The sequence below is a fragment of the Chiloscyllium punctatum genome, chromosome 3 (assembly GCF_047496795.1).
Source record: "Chiloscyllium punctatum isolate Juve2018m chromosome 3, sChiPun1.3, whole genome shotgun sequence".
NCBI lineage: Eukaryota > Metazoa > Chordata > Chondrichthyes > Orectolobiformes > Hemiscylliidae > Chiloscyllium > Chiloscyllium punctatum.
The window spans coordinates 41330170-41348161 of NC_092741.1; the positions used below are offsets into that span (position 1 = coordinate 41330170).

General features: G+C 40.5%; 1 protein-coding gene across 4 annotated transcripts in view; it reads left to right on the plus strand.

Annotated features, from left to right (window-relative positions):
- The window catches only part of slc22a16 (solute carrier family 22 member 16), a 100105-nt gene that overhangs the window by 55797 nt on the left and 26316 nt on the right, over nt 1-17992 (plus strand). For all 4 annotated transcript variants that reach the window (XM_072551922.1, XM_072551915.1, XM_072551930.1 and 1 more), the window contains 4 exons: nt 345-424; nt 766-1239; nt 5126-5243; nt 10088-10640. In XM_072551922.1, the coding sequence (XP_072408023.1) occupies nt 345-424; nt 766-1239; nt 5126-5243; nt 10088-10640 (1225 nt within the window). The remainder of the gene's footprint in view (nt 1-344; nt 425-765; nt 1240-5125; nt 5244-10087; nt 10641-17992) is intronic.

Below are 17992 nucleotides of genomic sequence, written 5' to 3' on the forward strand. Positions count from 1 at the left end.
ATCAATTTTTGATGGGTTGAAACTAGGCAAGGTGTGTTGGAGGGTGGGTGGTTGGGTGGTGGTGAGCGCGGTGGGGTACAGATGTGTCTCTTAGCAGGATTAAGATGTTTCTTAAGGACAGTACACTGATGATAACATTAATATTTTAACCATTTTATGTTTTAAAATGTGAATATTGAAAGGAAAGAAAGTAACTATGGCTTATGCAATTAGTGTTTCTTTTTCCTCACTGGTTTGTGGGAGGAGTTCAAGCTGCTCCATACCCCATTTATCATCTTACTTTATCCTCATGCCAAATCTCCTATTACTTTCAGTCCTCTTAAACTTTCAATCTTTCCGAAAAGGCAGGGCAACAAGTCCCACTGATCTCCATGGCACCACAGACCCTGGAAAGGCTTTTTGACAAACTTGGCCACTTTGGAAGGTAAATGCTTTGCTCTTGTAATTATTAGCATTTGTTCATTTTGTTTTCAGAGAAACTTAACAGCAATCACAGCAGGATTTAAAAACTAACAGCAGTTTTGTCTGAAAACTGTCATTCATGCTGTCCAGCTTAAATAGAGAAAATCATGTTCTTATGAAAAGAATATAAATGTAAAACATATATTTTAAGATTATGTTTTGGTAAATTTAAAACTCAGTTTTAATTTATTTCCCATCCTAGCTTTTGGTCCTATTTAGAGCTTATTGAATTTTGCTATAGCATTATTCTATACAATTCTGTTTTCATTTGTTAATAATTAAAACTGGCTTTGTATTTTCTAGATTCCAAGCTGCTGTGTATTTTGTGGTCAATTTCCAAACTATAGCATGTGGGATCCACTATTTGGCCTCAGTGTTCCTTGCTGTAACACCGCAGTTTATTTGCAAGTTGCCTGGAAATGTGACCACGATCCTTGTTTCAAATACTACAGCGGGCCCTGGAGATTTGTGGAACTTGTGGACTGCAGATTCACGCAGTGTCATCGCTTATATGGAAAATGGAGAGATCTGGGAAGCTGAGAAATGTAGTCGTTTCAAAAGAATTGGAAGCTTTGAGCTAATGAATTACTTTAAAGGCAACAGGACACGTTATCCCTGCTCTGATGGTTATAGCTATGATCAAAGCAACATTGAAAACAGCATTGTGACTGAGTGGGACCTAGTCTGTGACAGAGAATGGTTAGCAAAACTCACCCAGCCCATTTTTATGTTTGGAGTCCTACTGGGTGCTGTGGTGTTTGGGGATATCGCTGACAGGTAATTCTTTCTATTTTTACCAATTCTCCATTTGTTAATTCTATTTGTGAGAATTCTGCTTGTAATTTAGTTTCTCCTTCTTGTTCCCTTTCAAATTTTCCCAAGCATCACACCCACCCTCCGCTGAGCTGGCAACTTAGAAACCTGTTCTCAGCTTCTACCAATTCTTTAACTGACTACCAACATGTGTCAATAGTTTTCCTCCCAGCTGTTATTAAACAATTAGATCATCTTCATTTTTTTGCCACTGCAACATTGTTCAGTACAGTGCTCACTGTTGTGAGGAATCACAGACACAGAGCCACTATGTAGCATAGTGTGCTGATGATCATCTACAGGTGGGGTTTTTGGAAGATTGACATTTCTAAAGCTTCTGAACATTTAGCTCATCATAATAAGTTAGGGTTCCATTGTCAACCTGAATTAAATCCCTCTATTTGTTGTGAAAGCAACCTAGATTAGAGGTCGCCCTATTTTAAAACTACGTCCCCACAAAATATCAACTTGTAAAGCAAAAGAGAACTGAATTTTCCTCCTTTGTATTCATGAGCACATTGGGTTGTTTCTGAAGAACCACATTAAGGTAGGCAATAAACATTATATTACTTAGAAGTGCATTATTGTGAATAAAAAGTAATTGTGCAAAGTGTAAGGTCTTGAAAGCAGTAGAGGTACAAGTGACCAGTCATTTTTTTTTTGCCATGCGAATGCATGAATATTGTGTGGAATCGAAAATGCAAGGCACTTTTCAAATCAGTGCCGCAAGAACTCAACTGACAGCAGCTGCATATTTAGATAAAGTTGGGTTCAGTTGACTTTGTATCTGGTATATATAGATAGACAGAGGATCTGAGCACATGTTCATATGAAACCAGATTGCAGTAGTTATCTTTCACCACACATCACTCTTAAGGCTGTATTGCACATTGGAGATCTGATTACAACCAACTTTCTTAACACCGTGTAACTGGAGAATTTGTGCTTTGAGCTTCACGTTGAGTAGAAACTGGATTAATAATGCTAGATCTGATTTACTCCTGGATGCATAGTGCTGGTATTGATATTTAGTCAAATGTGTGATAGGTTTGTATTTTTTTTTGTTGAGCAAAAGATTACAAAGGAGGAAAATTCAGAATGCCTGGTGGTCAGTCTGGGAGGCTTAGGATCAAATTGTAAAACAAAGGTGATGGTTTTGATCTTAAGAATTAGAATTACATATATTGTCACATGCACTCATGAGTGCAGTGAAAAGTTTACAGCGTGGTCACTTAGAGTGCCATCTTGGGTACAAAGGTACCTAAGTACTTGACCTTAAGAATAAATTAGAAAAATAAAGAAATAAAAAGATCCAGCCTTTGGATCCTTCAAGCAGACCAAGCTGGGCCATGCCTCCGGACTGCACCAGACCTTGCTTCCAATCTGTGCTGGGAACTTGCCTCCAGTTCATGTCAAACACACATGAACTGCACAAAGGACGCAGCCCTACTCAAGGCACCAAGGTCCACCATAGCCATCGACCCACTGAGTTCCCGAATCCAAGCTAGGCCTACCAAAGCCGGAATCCTCGATCCAGGCATTGCCAACACTGCTGCTGATGACCTCCAAAGATGAAAAAGAAAAGAGAAAGAAAAAGATGGAAAAGGGGAGAGAGAGAGAGAGAGAGAGAAAGAGAAAGAAAGATGTGGCCGGCCTGGAGAATTTGGGCTCAGGAGCCTAACAATCCCTACCATGCTGATGCTGTCATCCTGGGCAGGCAAATAACAGAAGGGCCAGAAAATCTTGAATTTTTGTGGCTTTACCATTACTGAGGTATAAGGCCACAATGAATGAAGCAGATCCTCACAAGGACATCAAGTAAATTCAGGGCTTTCTCAAGAGATATGAGCTAAACTCACAGTTTTTTTTTTATGGTGTCCCCAAATGCATTTCTCTCTAACATCTGGGTACATTTCTACTGATGAGCTACCTCTAAAGCTCTGTGATTATTCAATTTGTGGATATTTGTTCTGATTCAGGATATTTGGAACCAGGGTTTTCATTTGCAAGTTAGGTGCAGAGAGTCAGAACTACTTCTGGTTCCTCAAAGCAGACTTCTAAAAATGGCTGCCTGGACATCAGATTTTCAGTCTGTGAGGCCTGGGTGACAACAGATGTAGTGAGAATGCTTCTGGGTAAGGAGACAGGTTGTGTAGAAAGTTTGACATGGAGGCCAGCATTATGAACATTATGAACAGAAATAAAAAAGAAAATCCATTCTTACAAGTTTCCTCGTCCCTCTGACATACTTCCCAGGCCCCATCCATTCCAACTCATGCCCTGCACCCAAACCCTTCATACTCTCCATACTACCTTATGTCTCTTGTATCCACCTTCCATAATCCTTCATATCTCTATGCTAGCCTATATTTTTTTACCCACCTCAATGCCCTTTATGGGCAGCACAGTGGCTCAGTGCTTAGCACTGCTGCCTCACAGTGCCAGGGACCTGGGTTCAATTTCAACCTCTGGTGACTGTCTGGGTGGAGTTTACACATTCTCCTTGTGTCTACATGGGTTTCCTCCGGATGCTCTGGTTTCCTCCCACAATCCAAAGATGTGCAGGTTAGGTGAATTGTCCATACTAAACTGCCCACAGTGTTCAGGGATGTGTAGGTTAGGTGCATTAGTCATGGGTAAATGTAGGGAAATGGGTCTGTAGGGAAGGGTCTGTATGGACTTGTTGAGCCGAAGGGCCCGTTTCCACATTATAGGGATTCTATCTTGTCAGTTTAGTGTCAACTCTTGCCAAGCCATTCTTCCCACCCTATGCTCTTAGACTGACCATCCAGACTCAACAGTATCCACCATAAGCAGACCGCAGGATTCAAGCAGAAATGAAATCTCCATTGGAAAAAAGGTTTCTTCAGAAAAAAAATCATTTGTGACTCTTCAACCATATAAAGCCTTATCAGCACAGATATTTGCAACGAAAATTTCATTCAAGTGCATTCCCCTCTGAAAACAAGCTTTGGAATTCATAGGAGAAAGTGAGGACTGCAGATGCTGGAGATCAAAGTCAAAAAGTGTGGCACTGGAAAAGCACAGCTGGTCAGACAGCATCCAAGGAGCAGGAGAGTTGACGTTTTGAGCATAAGCTCTTCTTCAGGATGCTGCCTGACAGGCTGTGAATTTCCAGTGCCATTATTTTGACTTTGGAATTCATACTCCTGCTCCAAAGAGTCTGTAACCACTGACAGCTGTCAAGCTGTGTAATGGTGAAGATTCAGGCTTTGGTCTTACTGCTGACATTAAATTTCTTCTCTTACACAAATTACAAGAATATTGTAGCAGGCAGCAGCTGACAGCAGTGCCTGCTGGGATATACTGTCTTTGGAACTGCTGCTGGGTGCATCATCCAGATTGAAATTGAAGTGGGATCCAGCCAATAAATAATCCTGAGGAGAAGTATAAATTATGCATAAATTAATTCCCACTGTTTTAGGCATACACAGGGATGCCAGTTTGTAGACTTGCACACAATTTTATGCAATATGTTTTGAATAATAAAAATCCAATCATTTATGTTGACCAATGTCTGTTTATACTAATTACTAATAATCTATCCTATTATGTCCACATCATATTGTACTTCTAGTATATCACTATCTTCATTGTACTTTCAGTTGTTTGATCTTTTTGACTTAGCAGAAATAGCTCTGATTTAAATCACTGTGAGCACTAATTTTGAATTTATAGAATTCTTCATCAGGAGCAATTTTGTCTAATGTTCCTTGTGAGCTAAACAATGTTTTTACACATCTGCACAACTTTAGGTTCACTGTTACATTTTATTGAGATTGCAAATGCTTGTATTTGTCATTCTTAATCTGTTTCTTAATCTGTCTAGGTTGGGACGACGCTATATACTATGGTTCACAAGCACAGCTCAATTTGTGTTTGGAATTGGTGTTGCATTCACCAATGATTATTACAGCTTCATTGTTGTTCGTTTCCTCCTAGCCCTGGTATGTATTGTACTGCGTTTGTCGATTTCCTTTTACTGGGTATTGGGTAGCCAGCTATTTTGGATAAAGATTTGATGCACACTTCAAATTATCGACAGTATTAAATGTTTCAGTTGTAGATCTCATCAACAAGTTTGAGAACCAATCAGAAACCCACATTACTTCCCTGGGAAATGCCTATCTGAATTTTCTCAAGCAGGAACTTGGCAACACCGAACTCTCCCCATAGTTTTGCATATCAGCAAAGAATTACAAATGCTGGAAATCTGAAATTAAAAATAATAAGTGCTGAAGAAACTCAACAGGTCAGGCAGCATCTGAGAGGGAAAAAGTTAATATTTCATGTCCAAACAGCTCCTCTTTAGAACTATAGCCCTAGCTGTGGAAACCCTGCACTCTTGGAGCTTTGATCATTGCCAGACATGCTACTGGTAGCTGTCGTTGCTCCTGGTTGTGCTGCAGGGAGTTCACCAAGGGTCATCTTTGAATCCCTGGATTCAGATGAAGGTAGAGATTCATGGGATAGTAGGAGCAAGAAGGTTCAGGTGTAGGGGCATAGTACGGCTTTCAGTAGATTCCCCCCCTCCACCATCCTTGCCCATTACTTCATCCCCAGATCATACACAGTGTCTGACATGAAGTGACCCCATCCACCCTGATAGGGTTTAGTGGCCAGTCTTTGGGATTATGGATGAAGGAAATGGGAGTAAAATGAAGCTGAAGATCAAACATGGCCATAGAAGACAGAATTTTCAGTCGGGTCAGATTGTCACATAAGCTGTAAGGAGCATATCATATTATAGAGTTGAAACTGTGTAATTTAACATTGGATGGGGAAAGGAGATTTCAATCTTTTGAGTTGAATATAATGCCAAAGTTGTGTGCAATTTGACTCAACATCAGCAAGCAACTAAAACAGGAAAACTGTTAATGGCAAGGATGCAGGGTGTTTTTATAGTGCTTGAAAACCATTACTTTGATCTTCCTGAAGTTCAATTTAATTTTAGCTTCAGGTTTTATGGCAATCCACAGTGTGTCGCCTTTACCTTTCTTTTTGTAGGCAGTAACCAATTTTATGATGCAGTTATGTAGGGGGCTAGAAACCCCCTGAAAATTTATCCAAGTGCAATTCTTCAATTTAACCTGTTCCCTAGACTGTCTGAATTATCTTATTCCAGACAACGAAACATAATGGATCTTGGGTTAGGAGCTCAGACATCCATAGCAGCTGAACACAAGGGCAAACATTGCTTGATTGGCACCATTCTCCATTGTTCAATATTTGTTCACACAAGACTGAGAGATGTCAAATGTTTACGGTTTCTGCTATAGGTACTTTTAAAAGTCAGTTTCATTCATACTTTTTAGAGACATGATATAAACAGTTTTCTTCAGAAATTTATGAATGAAGTGTTATAAAGCATTTTCATACATGACATTGTAAATGTAGACTAAAACAAAAGCACAATATTGTGGGTGCTAGAAATGTTAGAAAAACTCAGCAAATCTGGCAACATCCATGGAGAGAGAAACCGAGTTAACATTCAAGGACCGGTGCCTTTTCTCCAGTGCAAAAGACAAGGTTGCAGCATTTGTATTGATCTTCACTAGAGGTGCTGAGTGGTTAACCTGTCTTGGCCTCTTCTTGAGGTCCCCAGCATCATGCATTACCAGTCTTCAACCAATTCAATTTACTCCATGTTTCATAAATGGTAAGGTCCTAGGGAGTGTTGCTGAACAAAGAGACCTTGGAGTGCAGGTTCATAGCTCCTTGAAAGTGGAGTCACGGGTAGGTAGGATAGTGAAGAAAGCATTTGGTATGTTTTCCTTAATTGGTCAGAATATTGAATACAGGAGTTGGGAGGTCATGTTGCGGCTGTACAGGACATTGGTTAGGCCACTGCTGGAATATTGCGTGCAATTCTGGTCTCCTTCATATCAGAAAGATGTGAAACTTGAAAGGGTTCAGAAAAGATTTACAAGGATGTTGCCAGGGTTGGAGCATTTGAGCTATAGGGAGAGGCTGAACAGGCTGGGGCTGTTTTCCCTGGAGCGTCAGAGGCTGAGGGGTGACCTTATAGAGGTTTACAAAATTATGAGGGGCATGGATAGGGTAAATAGGCAAAGTCTTTTCCCTGGGGTGGGGGAGTCCAGAACTAGAGGGCATAGGTTTATGGTGAGAGGGGAAAGATATAAAAGAGACCTCAGGGGCAACTTTTTCACACAGAGAGTGGTACGTATATAGAATGAGCTGCCAGAGGAAGTGGTGGAGGCTGGTACAATTGCAACATTTAAGAGACATTTGGATGGGTTTATGAATAGGAAGGGTTTGGAGGGATATGGGCCAGGTGCTGGCAGGTGGGACTAGATTGGGTTGGGATATTTGGTCAGCTTGGACGGGTTGGACCGAAGGGTCTGTTTCCATGCTGTACATCTCTATGACTCTGAATGACTGAAGGCGCTGGGTACTCCAAAGGCTATAGTCCCTGACAACATTCTAGCAATAGTACTGAAGGTGTGTGCTCCAGAACTAGCCACAATCCCAGTCAAGCTGTTCCAATATAGCTATAACATTGACATCAACCCAACGACATGGAAGATTGCCTTGGTGTGTCAACAAAAACCAGGAGAGACACAGTCTGTCCAATTACCATCTTATCAGTCTTATCTTGATCATGATCAAAGTAATGGAAGGTGTTGTCAACTGTGCAATCAAACTGCACTTGCTGAGCAATAACCCCATTCCCTGATGCTCACCTTGGGTTTTGCTAGGGCCACTCAGCATCTAATCCTATTACAACTGTGGTCAAAAAGTGGGCAAAAGAACTGAACTTCCAAAGAGAGTTGTGGATGACTGCCCATAACATCAAGGCAGCATTTGATCTGGCCGTGGCATCAAGGCTGGGTTGTCAAACATGAAGAAAAATATTCCCAAAAGAAGTTTTAGAGACATTTACTAATCTAAGTTTCACTAAAGCCTGGGGACATTGCTGAGAAATCCATGGGACCTGTTTCAAATGCACTTCCTGTTTGATGTGTAGACATTCAACAGTAACAGTCTGTGATCCATATTTGCCGCATGTTAAAAGTTGGATGTTAGAATACAAGATTTATCTATCTTTGCACAGTTTAAAACTTTTTTATTGTCAATAATCTTTGCATATTTGTTTCAGTTTTTATTTGTAAGGTAGTCATTCATTGTTGACTAAAGAATCTTGATTAATGTGTTTCTAATGCTGGACCAGAGACAGTCTAAAATCTAAATTATTGGGAAAAATCACTGTGTTGGTTAAATGTAAAACTTGTAATTTGTGGAGGAGTGAGACTAGAAAGGAACCAGTATACCCCTCCAGCTGCAGTTGCAACAGCTAAGTGGTGAATAATATTCATTCCATACAACTGCCAACCAGTGACCATCTCAGATAAGAGCAAATCCAACCATCACCCTTTGACCTTCATTATCATCACTGAATCCCTCACTATCAACATTCAGGGGTTATCATTGCCCAGAAACTGAACTAGACTAGACAAATAAATAGCTAAAAATGTGTCGCTGGAAAAGCGCAGCAGATCAGGCAGCATCCAAGGAACAGGAGAATCGACGTTTCGGGCATAAGCTCTTCTTCATTCTCACTTTCTCCGAGACGAATAAATACCGTGGCTATAAGGGCAGGTCAGAACCTTCGAATTCTGTGATGAGTAATTCATCTTTTCAATCCTAATGCTTGCACACAAGCTACAAGGTGTATATCAAGTTTATAATGGAAAACTTTCGACTTGCCTGCATGAGTGCAGATCTAGCAACACTTCATAAACTTGACACCACCCAAGAGAAAACAACCCACTTGATTGGCACCCCAATCAAACACCTTCAACATCCATTTTGTACACCAGAAGGTAAATGTTTCTGAACGGAATACGTGTCTACACTTTTTAGTGAGAGCCTTATTTCAGTTAACCCCATTTCCATAAAACCTATACCACACTGATTATTAATTTTCCATATCTGTACAGCTAATTTGCACCCATTTAACCCTTTAATATATAATCATCATCTGTTGCGTCATTCCATCGTATCTCAGGCATTCCTTCCCCTTTTTATATATTAAATATATATATAAATAAATAGAGAAAACAGAGACAACAACATAATATATTGCAGTTCTTTTACTTTCCACATGAAAGTTGCAACATCCTTTTTTCCAGTATATTCTACAGTTCTTTGAATAAAATGACCCAGTGCAGTTTAGAGATTTCTCCATTCTCCAACTCTCTTTAAAACTGCAATATCGATCTTCAGTTTTTTTGCAGTCACACATTTTGTTGAGTGTATGTTATCCCATAGTGACTTATCCCATAGTGACTTGGAACCATATCTTAATTCCTTTGCTACCACTGGGTCAAAATCCTGGCACTCCCTCAGTCACAGCATTGTGGGTGTAACTAGCCATGTGGACAGCAACAAATCAAAAAGACACTTTGTCATGTCTTATGAATAGGCAATAAATATCTAGCCAATGATATCCATGACCCATGATCAAATATATAACAAAAATATAAGAGAGTAAAATGTATAACAGATGGATTCTCATGCAATCTGTTCCAATCCAACAAGTTAAGTTAAAATTACCGACTTTGTGTAAAATTCCTTTGCTACCACAAAATCTCTTTAATACCAGTTTTGGATGTATTGGCCTTACATATCCTTATGCAGTAAACTAGGCTAAGAAGCTGCACTTTCAAGAGCTGAACACGGTGATGTATTTATTGGCATTAACGTAATAAAAAATGAAAGAACTTGTACAATTATGTGTAATTCTTATCTTTCTTTGCACTTTAAACAGGTTTCTAGTGGCTACCTTGTGGTTGTTTTTGTCTATGTGACAGAATATACTGGATTGAAAGCCCGCAGTTGGGCATCTATGCATGTCCATGCTTACTTTGCTGTTGGCATCATGGTAGTTGCCTTGGTTGGATTCCTGGTTCGGGCCTGGCGATTCTACCAACTTGTTTTGTCTCTTGTGACAATACCATTTATATTTTGCTGCTGGCTATTGCCAGAGACACCCTGGTGGCTTCTGGCTAAAGGACGACTTGAAGAAGTGCAGAAACTGATTGACACAATTGCTCGATGGAACAAAGTCAAGATCCCATGTCGTGTCTCTGTAATGCAGATGAATAGTCCTGATGATTCAACAGACAAAGAAATTGCAATAAAGACAAGTAAGACCAAAGAAGACAAAACCAGTATCCTAGATCTTTTCCGTACCTGGGATTTAGCTAAGAGGACCATCACAATCTGGCTTCTGTGGTTCACTGGGAGTCTGGGCTATTACGTTATCTCTTTGGGTTCTGTCAATCTGGGTGGAAACGAATATCTGAATCTTTTTCTGGCAGGTAAGAAAATGTTTGTATATGCTAATTGAGTATTAAATATAGAAGGCAGTCGGTTCCTTTTACAGCGTTTCAAATGTTCTGGTTACCTAGTTCTACAAAACATAAAAAAAAGCAATATATGTTTTCATGTTGTTGTCAGTGTTAAATAATGAATGGGAGAAGTGATTTTATTCGGGTTTTCCCACGCTGAGAGTCACAACCCCTGGTGGGGTAACAAGCTGAAATTTTGGAGTCATGCGCATGTACTAAAAGCATGTGGCTCTTTTCTTTTCCCCTCCAGTATGGAAACAGGTCTTTGGGCCCAACAAGTCCACACCCACCCAAACCCATTCACCTACACAATATTTACTGCTGACTAATGGGCAATTTAGCATGGCCAATTCACCTGGCCTGCACATCTTTGGACTGTGGGAGGAAACCCATGCAGACACAGGGAGAAAGTGCAAACTCCACACAGACAATCATCCAAGGTGGGAATCGAACCTGGGTCCCTAGCACCGTGAGCCACCGCACTGCCACATTTTAGATTAGATTAGATTCCCTACAGTATGGAAACAGGCCTTTCAGTCCAATTTCTTCAAGTGACCATGAACTAGCCGACCATGAACTAGCCAACCAGAACTAGTCTGAATGCTGTGCTGAGAAATTTTGTGGAGAAGTAGGTGGTGCTTTAACTTAAGAACTTTGTGAAACACCAGTCACTGCCTCCGCTGAGTGTCAAAGGGCCTTCCCCCATTCTTATATGTCTCACTTCACCCTCATACAATCCCTCACCCCTGCTCCTAACAGAACTTCCCCACACACGCCCCTGCTTGTCCCAAAGGCCAGGTCTGGGCTACGGCTGTTGGCGAGCACCATACGGCCACAATGGAACAACGTTTGGGAAGCACTGATTTAATGTGTAATGTTTTCACTATCTGACCATTCTTTCTGTAGGATAGAAAATGAAATAACTCAATAACTACTCTTGGATACCAAATTGCATGCAGCACTGAAGAATCAAAGCATTATTAATGGCCTTGTAGATTCAGTTTAATTTGTAACACTAACCTCAAAGTTAAATGGTGGCAAGTATTATTCTTAGTGGATGCAACAGCTGATGAGAATGGGATTTCCAAGAGCTAGTAGTCCTACATACTTACTTTAATAAGGGATTCATGGAAAGCAGAGTTGAGTGTGGTCCTGGAAAAGCAAAGGCGGTCAGGCAGCATCCGATGAGCAGGAGAATCGACGTTTCGAGCATAAGCTCTTCATCACTCTCTAAGTGGTTCAAAATTCTTAAGAAAAATTATTCATAAATAGGCATGTTTGATGAGGCAGAACATTGCAGTTTCATAGTAAGGCACACCTGCAGTATTAAAACAGAATAGAACATCAAGAGAGAGTATACGCAGACCCAGAATCATGAAACAAGGTGAAAGAGATTGTGTCTGTAGGAGAAAGAAAGATCCCAGAGGCTTAAAACAGAATGGACCTAAATGTTAAAACAACAAAAGTGAGCACTTGGAGCTGAATCGTAAATTAGTATAGGAGGGATTGCAAGAACATGGCTCAGATTGCAGATCAATCATCAAAGGAATGTATCACACTGAAACAAGTAAATGATTGGTTAATAGCAGAAATTGCTGGAGAAACTCAGCAGGTCTGGCAGCATTTGAGGAGAGGAAACAGAATTAACGTTTTGAGTTTAGTGACCCTTCTTCAGAATGAATTAGTTGGTGTGTATTTTGCTCACTTATCTTTCAGAAAACATGCAATTTATTCATTAGCACACAAGAAAGGTGGCAGAGTAGTAGGGGACAGTATTGTTAGAGGAATGGATATGCCAAAAGTGAGAGTCCAGGAAGCTGTGTTGTTGTCTAATGCTATTGTTTAGGACATCTGATCTGGGCTGGAGAGGAACTAGCAGTGGGAAGGGGAAGACGTAAAACTCAGGTCTGGCAGTATCAGTGGAGAGAAATCAGAGTTAGTGTATTGGGTTGAGTGACCCTTCCTCAGAACTGATGATAGCCAGGAAAATGTTAGTTTATATGCAGAGGAAAGGCTGGGAGCTGGGGGAGGGGATAAAGAATAAATAATAGATGGGGATAGTGCCAAAGAGAGAGAAGAAAGTTGGACAGATAAAGAAGTGGGTAACAATCTGATTAGCAGGGTAAATAACAGTTAATGAGGACTCTTAGTAGCTAACAATAGGTCATATGTGATAACAAGGCCTGGTGCGTGGGGGTTGGGGTAAGGACATGGGAGAGCTCAAGCCCTAAAACTGTTGAACTCAGTATTGAGTTCAGAAGGCTGCGGGTCCCCAAGCAGAAAATGAGGTGCCGTTCTTTCAGCTCGCGTTGATCTTCACTGGAGCAATACAGCAAGCCTGAGACAGAGATGTTGGCCAAGGAGCAGGATGGTGGCAGGCAACTGGAAGCTCAGGGTCTTTTTTGTAGACAAAACATGTGCCCTTAGATACTGAGGGTGGAGGAAGTAAACGGACACCTGTGTTTGCAGAGGAAGGTGCCATGGGGCTGTGTCTGGGTGTTGGGAATGAAGGAAGGGTGGTTCAGGGTGTCCTAGAGGGAATAGTCCTTGCAGAAGACTGACAAAAGAGGGGAGGGAAGTATATGTCAATTGGTCACATCTCTCTGGAGGTAGTAGAAATGGCAGCTGATGATCCTTTGGGTGTGGATGCTAGTGGGGTAGTAGGTAAGGACAGGAGGGACTCTATTGCTGTTGCGGGAAGGAAGAGGGGGTGAGAGCTAAAGTGTGGGAGATGGGTCGCATGCGGCTGAGGGCCCTGTCAACAACAAGGCTGGAGAATCCTCAGTTGAGGAAGAAGGTGGACGTTTCAGAGGCTCCCTTACCGAAGTTGGCATCATCAGAACAAATGCAATGGAGACAGAGGAACTGGGAGAATGGAATAGTTTACAGGAAACAGGGTGTGAAGTGCATAGTCAAGGTAGCTGTGGGAGTCTGTGGGTTTATAGTGGATACTGGTGGCCAGATTTTCCCCAGAAATACAAATAGAGATGTCAAGGAAGGGAAGGGAGGAGTTGGAGATGGTCCAGGTGAAAGTGAAAAATGGAAGCAAAATTGATTAAAGTTTTCCAATTCTGAACGGCACCGATGATACCATTGATATACTGGAGAAAGAGTTATAGCTGGGGGCTGGAATTTGATTGGAACAGGGAATGTTCCACATACCCCACAAAGAGACAAACATAACTGGGACCCATGCAAGTGCCCATGGCCACCCCTTTGACCTGAAGAAATTGAGAGGAGTTAAAAGATAAATTGTTCAGGGCGAGGAGGAGCTCGGCCAGATGAAGGAGGCAGATGGTGGGTGGGGACGATCCAGGCCTTTGTTCCAGGAAGAAGCAGAGAGCCATGAGACTATCGTGGTTGAAGGTGGACCTGAAAAGAGAATGCATGTCCATGGTAAGGAGGAAGCCACTGAAGCCCACAGACTTGAAATTCTGAAACTGGTGTAAAACATCAGAGGAATTGCAGATGTACGTGGGCAGGGAGTGGACCAGGGGAGAAAAGATTGGGTCAAGTTAAGAAGAGGAGAAAGTGAGGACTGCAGAGGCTGGAGATCAGAGCTGAAAATGTGTTGCTGGAAAAGTGCAGCAGGTCAGGCAGCATCCAAGGAACATAAGAATCGACGTTTCGGGCATAAGCCCTTCTTCAGGAATCAGGGCTTATGCCCGAAATGTCGATTCTCCTGCTCCTTGGATGCTACTTGACCTGCTTTTCCAGCAACACATTTTTAGCTCAAGTTAAGAAGAGATGAGTTCTATGGGGCAGGAGCAGGCAGAAACAATCGGTCTGTTTGTGGATTTTGGGAAGGGGATAGAAGTGAACTGAGGCGTTGGGGGACTATCAACCTCTTACTGGGAATGCCAGGTTACCAGATGAAATGAGGTCGATGACTGTAGTTGACACAATGACCTGATGTTCCATTGTGGGGTCAAGGTCTAAGGAAGATAGGAGGCTCCTGCTGCCCTGGTCGCAACTTGCTTTCTGACCTATCTTTGAATCATCAGCCAATTTTTCTGTAAAACCTTTAGTCCCTTCTTGCTAATTGTGATACAAATTGTAAAGAGTTGAGGCTTTAGCACTGACCCCTGTGGGACACCACTTATGACATTCTGCCAGCCTGGGAAAGACCTCTTTGAATCCTGTTAACCAGACAATGTTCTGTCCATTCCAAATGATTATCTTCCACACCTTGAGCTCCTATTTTCCACAATAATCTATGATGTGGCATCTTAGGAAACGTCTTCCAGAAATCGAAGTACATTACATCCACTGGTTCCACAGCACTCGTTACTTCTTTAAAGAACTCTAATAGATTCGTTAAAAACGATTTCCCTTTGACAAAACCATGTTGGCTCTGCTTGATTACCTTGTACTTGTCCAAGTGCCTTGTTACAATTAGCTTTTTATTAATAGCTTTTAATATTTTCTCTATGACTGATCACCGTTGCCAAATCTCCTCTCAGTGTCTTTTGCTCTAAACAGCATAAAATCCGTTTTCCGACCTAGCCCTATGTTATTCCCATTCGGAATCACGTTAGTAGATCTTAACGCTAACCCTGCCATCCTGAAAAAAACCCATTTATTCCTACTCTGACTCTTATTAGCCAGCCAATCTTCCATTGCGACATTACAAGTTCTGCATCTGAATTGATGTATTATTCATAACAAAACATACGTTGTCAGTTTAAATGGAAATAAATAACTGTGGTCTGATAGTAATTGCAGAGATATAAATATTGAATATTGAAGGATACATGACATTTTGAAAGGACAGGCCACAATGAAAAATGGTTGGTAGCTCTGTTAATAAAGGATGACATTAGTACAATGGAGAATGATGATCTTAGTTCTAAAGATCAGCATGTCGTGTTCATTTGTGTAAAGTTAAGAAATAAGAAAAGTGAAAAGTTATTGTAGTAGTTAACCAGCATCCTTGATAATAACAACTATAATGTAGGATAAGGTATACAGTAATGGTGGCTTGTGAGAGAGGTACAACAATAATCATGACTGATTTTAATTACATATATAGTGAGCAAATTATATTGGCAAAAGTAGCTGAAAGATTAGTTCTTTGAATGTTTTTGGTTGTGTTTCTTACAGAAGCATTTGCCACAGCCAACCAGAGAGCTGATTATTCTAGATTATTAGGTTAGATTTGCTACAGGCCCTTTGGCCCAACAAGTCCACACCGACCCTCCAAAGAGTAACCCACCCAGACCCATTTCCCTCTGACTAATGCACCTAAACTATGGACAATTTAGAATGGCCAATTCACCTGGCCTGCACATCTTTGGACTGTGGGAGGAAACTGGAGCACCCGGAGGAAACCCACGCAGACATAGGGAGAATGTGCAAACTCCACAGAGACAGTCGCCTGATAGATCTGGTAATGTTCAACAAGACAGGATTAATGAATGGCCCAATTAATTAATAAAGGTACCCCTATGTACCAGTGATGATAACATGATTGAATTTTGCTTTCAATTAGAAAGAGAGGTCTGGGACTGAGATGAGTTTTTTACAATTTAAATAAGGTCAGTTAGGAGGACATGAAGTCAGAGCTGGAAAATTAGATCTTAACACTGAGCAAAGATACATTCCAGTGAGAAAGAAAGACGTGAGGGACGAATGCTCCACCTGTGACTAGCTAATGAAGTTAAAGATATTGTATAGTTTTGTGAAGAATTGTGGCAGGTCAGTAGATTGGAGAAAAGATGAAAACAGCAAAGAATGAATAATAGAACAAAGAGGCAGAAATTAGAGTGTACAAGAAAGCTAACTGGAAATATTTTTAAAATGGAAGGGTTTATTCAGAATTATTACAAGGAAAAATATTTTAAAACGTATTAACCATCACAAGGTACGCTAGAAAGAAAATTTGGGAAATTAAGATGGAAAATAAGGAAATACTGGATGAATTAAACAGGTATTTTGCACCTATCCCCTCTATAGATGATGCAAACAACATGCGAGAAATAATTGAGGCAAAAGAAGAAAGAGAGGGAGGAACTTCAAGCAATGACAATCACCAGGGGAAGAGTACTGATAAAATTATTCGAACAAAAATCTGATAAGTTCCTAGGTTCTGATGAACCTAATTCCAGAGCCTTAAAATAATTAACTGTTGAGATAGAGAAGCATTAGTATGAAGATACAGCAGATGATTAAGATGGAAAATTGAATGTTGTTTATCATAAAAGGAATGGAGTATAAAAGTAGAATGCTTGCTACAGTATATTATGCATGACATTGATGAGACTACTGTTGGAGTATTGTGTACAGGTTTGGCCCCCTTTTTCAAAAATGAAAAGTAGTTCAGAGCAGGCTCACTCAGTTGATTCCTAGGATAAGGGATTATCTTATATGTAAAAGTTGGATGTGTAACCGTTGGGGTTTAGGAGATCTTACTGAAACATAAAAGATCCTGAGCAGCCATGACAGGGTGGATGCTGAAAGATGTATCCCATTGTGGAATAAAGTAGAAGTAGGCAATATTGTTTAAAAATAAGGGGTCTCTTATTTAAAGTGAAAATGTATTTTCTTTCACAGGGATGTGCATCCATATGACTCTCTCTTTGTCATGTAGTGCTGGTTTAGATAATTGAATATTGTTAAGACAGACCTGGAAAATTTCTTAACACACAAAGGAGTCATTGGGGGTGGGCAAGAAAACGGAATCAAGGATACAATAAGATCAGCCACAAATATAGGGATTATGAGTAGGCCATTCAGCCCTTAAAGTCTATCTTACCACTTGATCAGCCATGATCTTACAAAACGATAATATAGACTAGAAGGGCTGAATGGCCTACTCTTAATTCCTATGTTTCTGTGTCACCTGTTTACAATTATTGTGCACCGTAGGATAGAATTTTACTTTGTACTTCAGTCAACAGCGATGAACATTAAATTTATGTTGAATAAATAGTTAATTTTATATGCCAGTCAGAGCGAGTATTCTTCATGATATAATTTGCTTTTGCCATTTATTTAGTTTTAAGTTACCTGATGGAAACCTCAAAGTTGAAATAAACTACAGTTTTAAGTCAATATTTTAATCTCTTATGATAACATCAAATTTGATTTGATGGAAGAGATCATTCATCATATCTTATAGGGAAATTGTTATCTCTTAGTGATATTATTATTTAATTAACATCATTAGCTGAATTTTCGCAGCTTTTGGTCTGATTCATGAATGGAGCACCCTGCCACACTAAAGAAAGTAATTTTGAGGAACGAAGAAAGGGCAGACTCACTAGCAGTGGTACACCTATTGTTTAATGAAAGAATAGCATTAAAAGGGTGATCTCATTTTC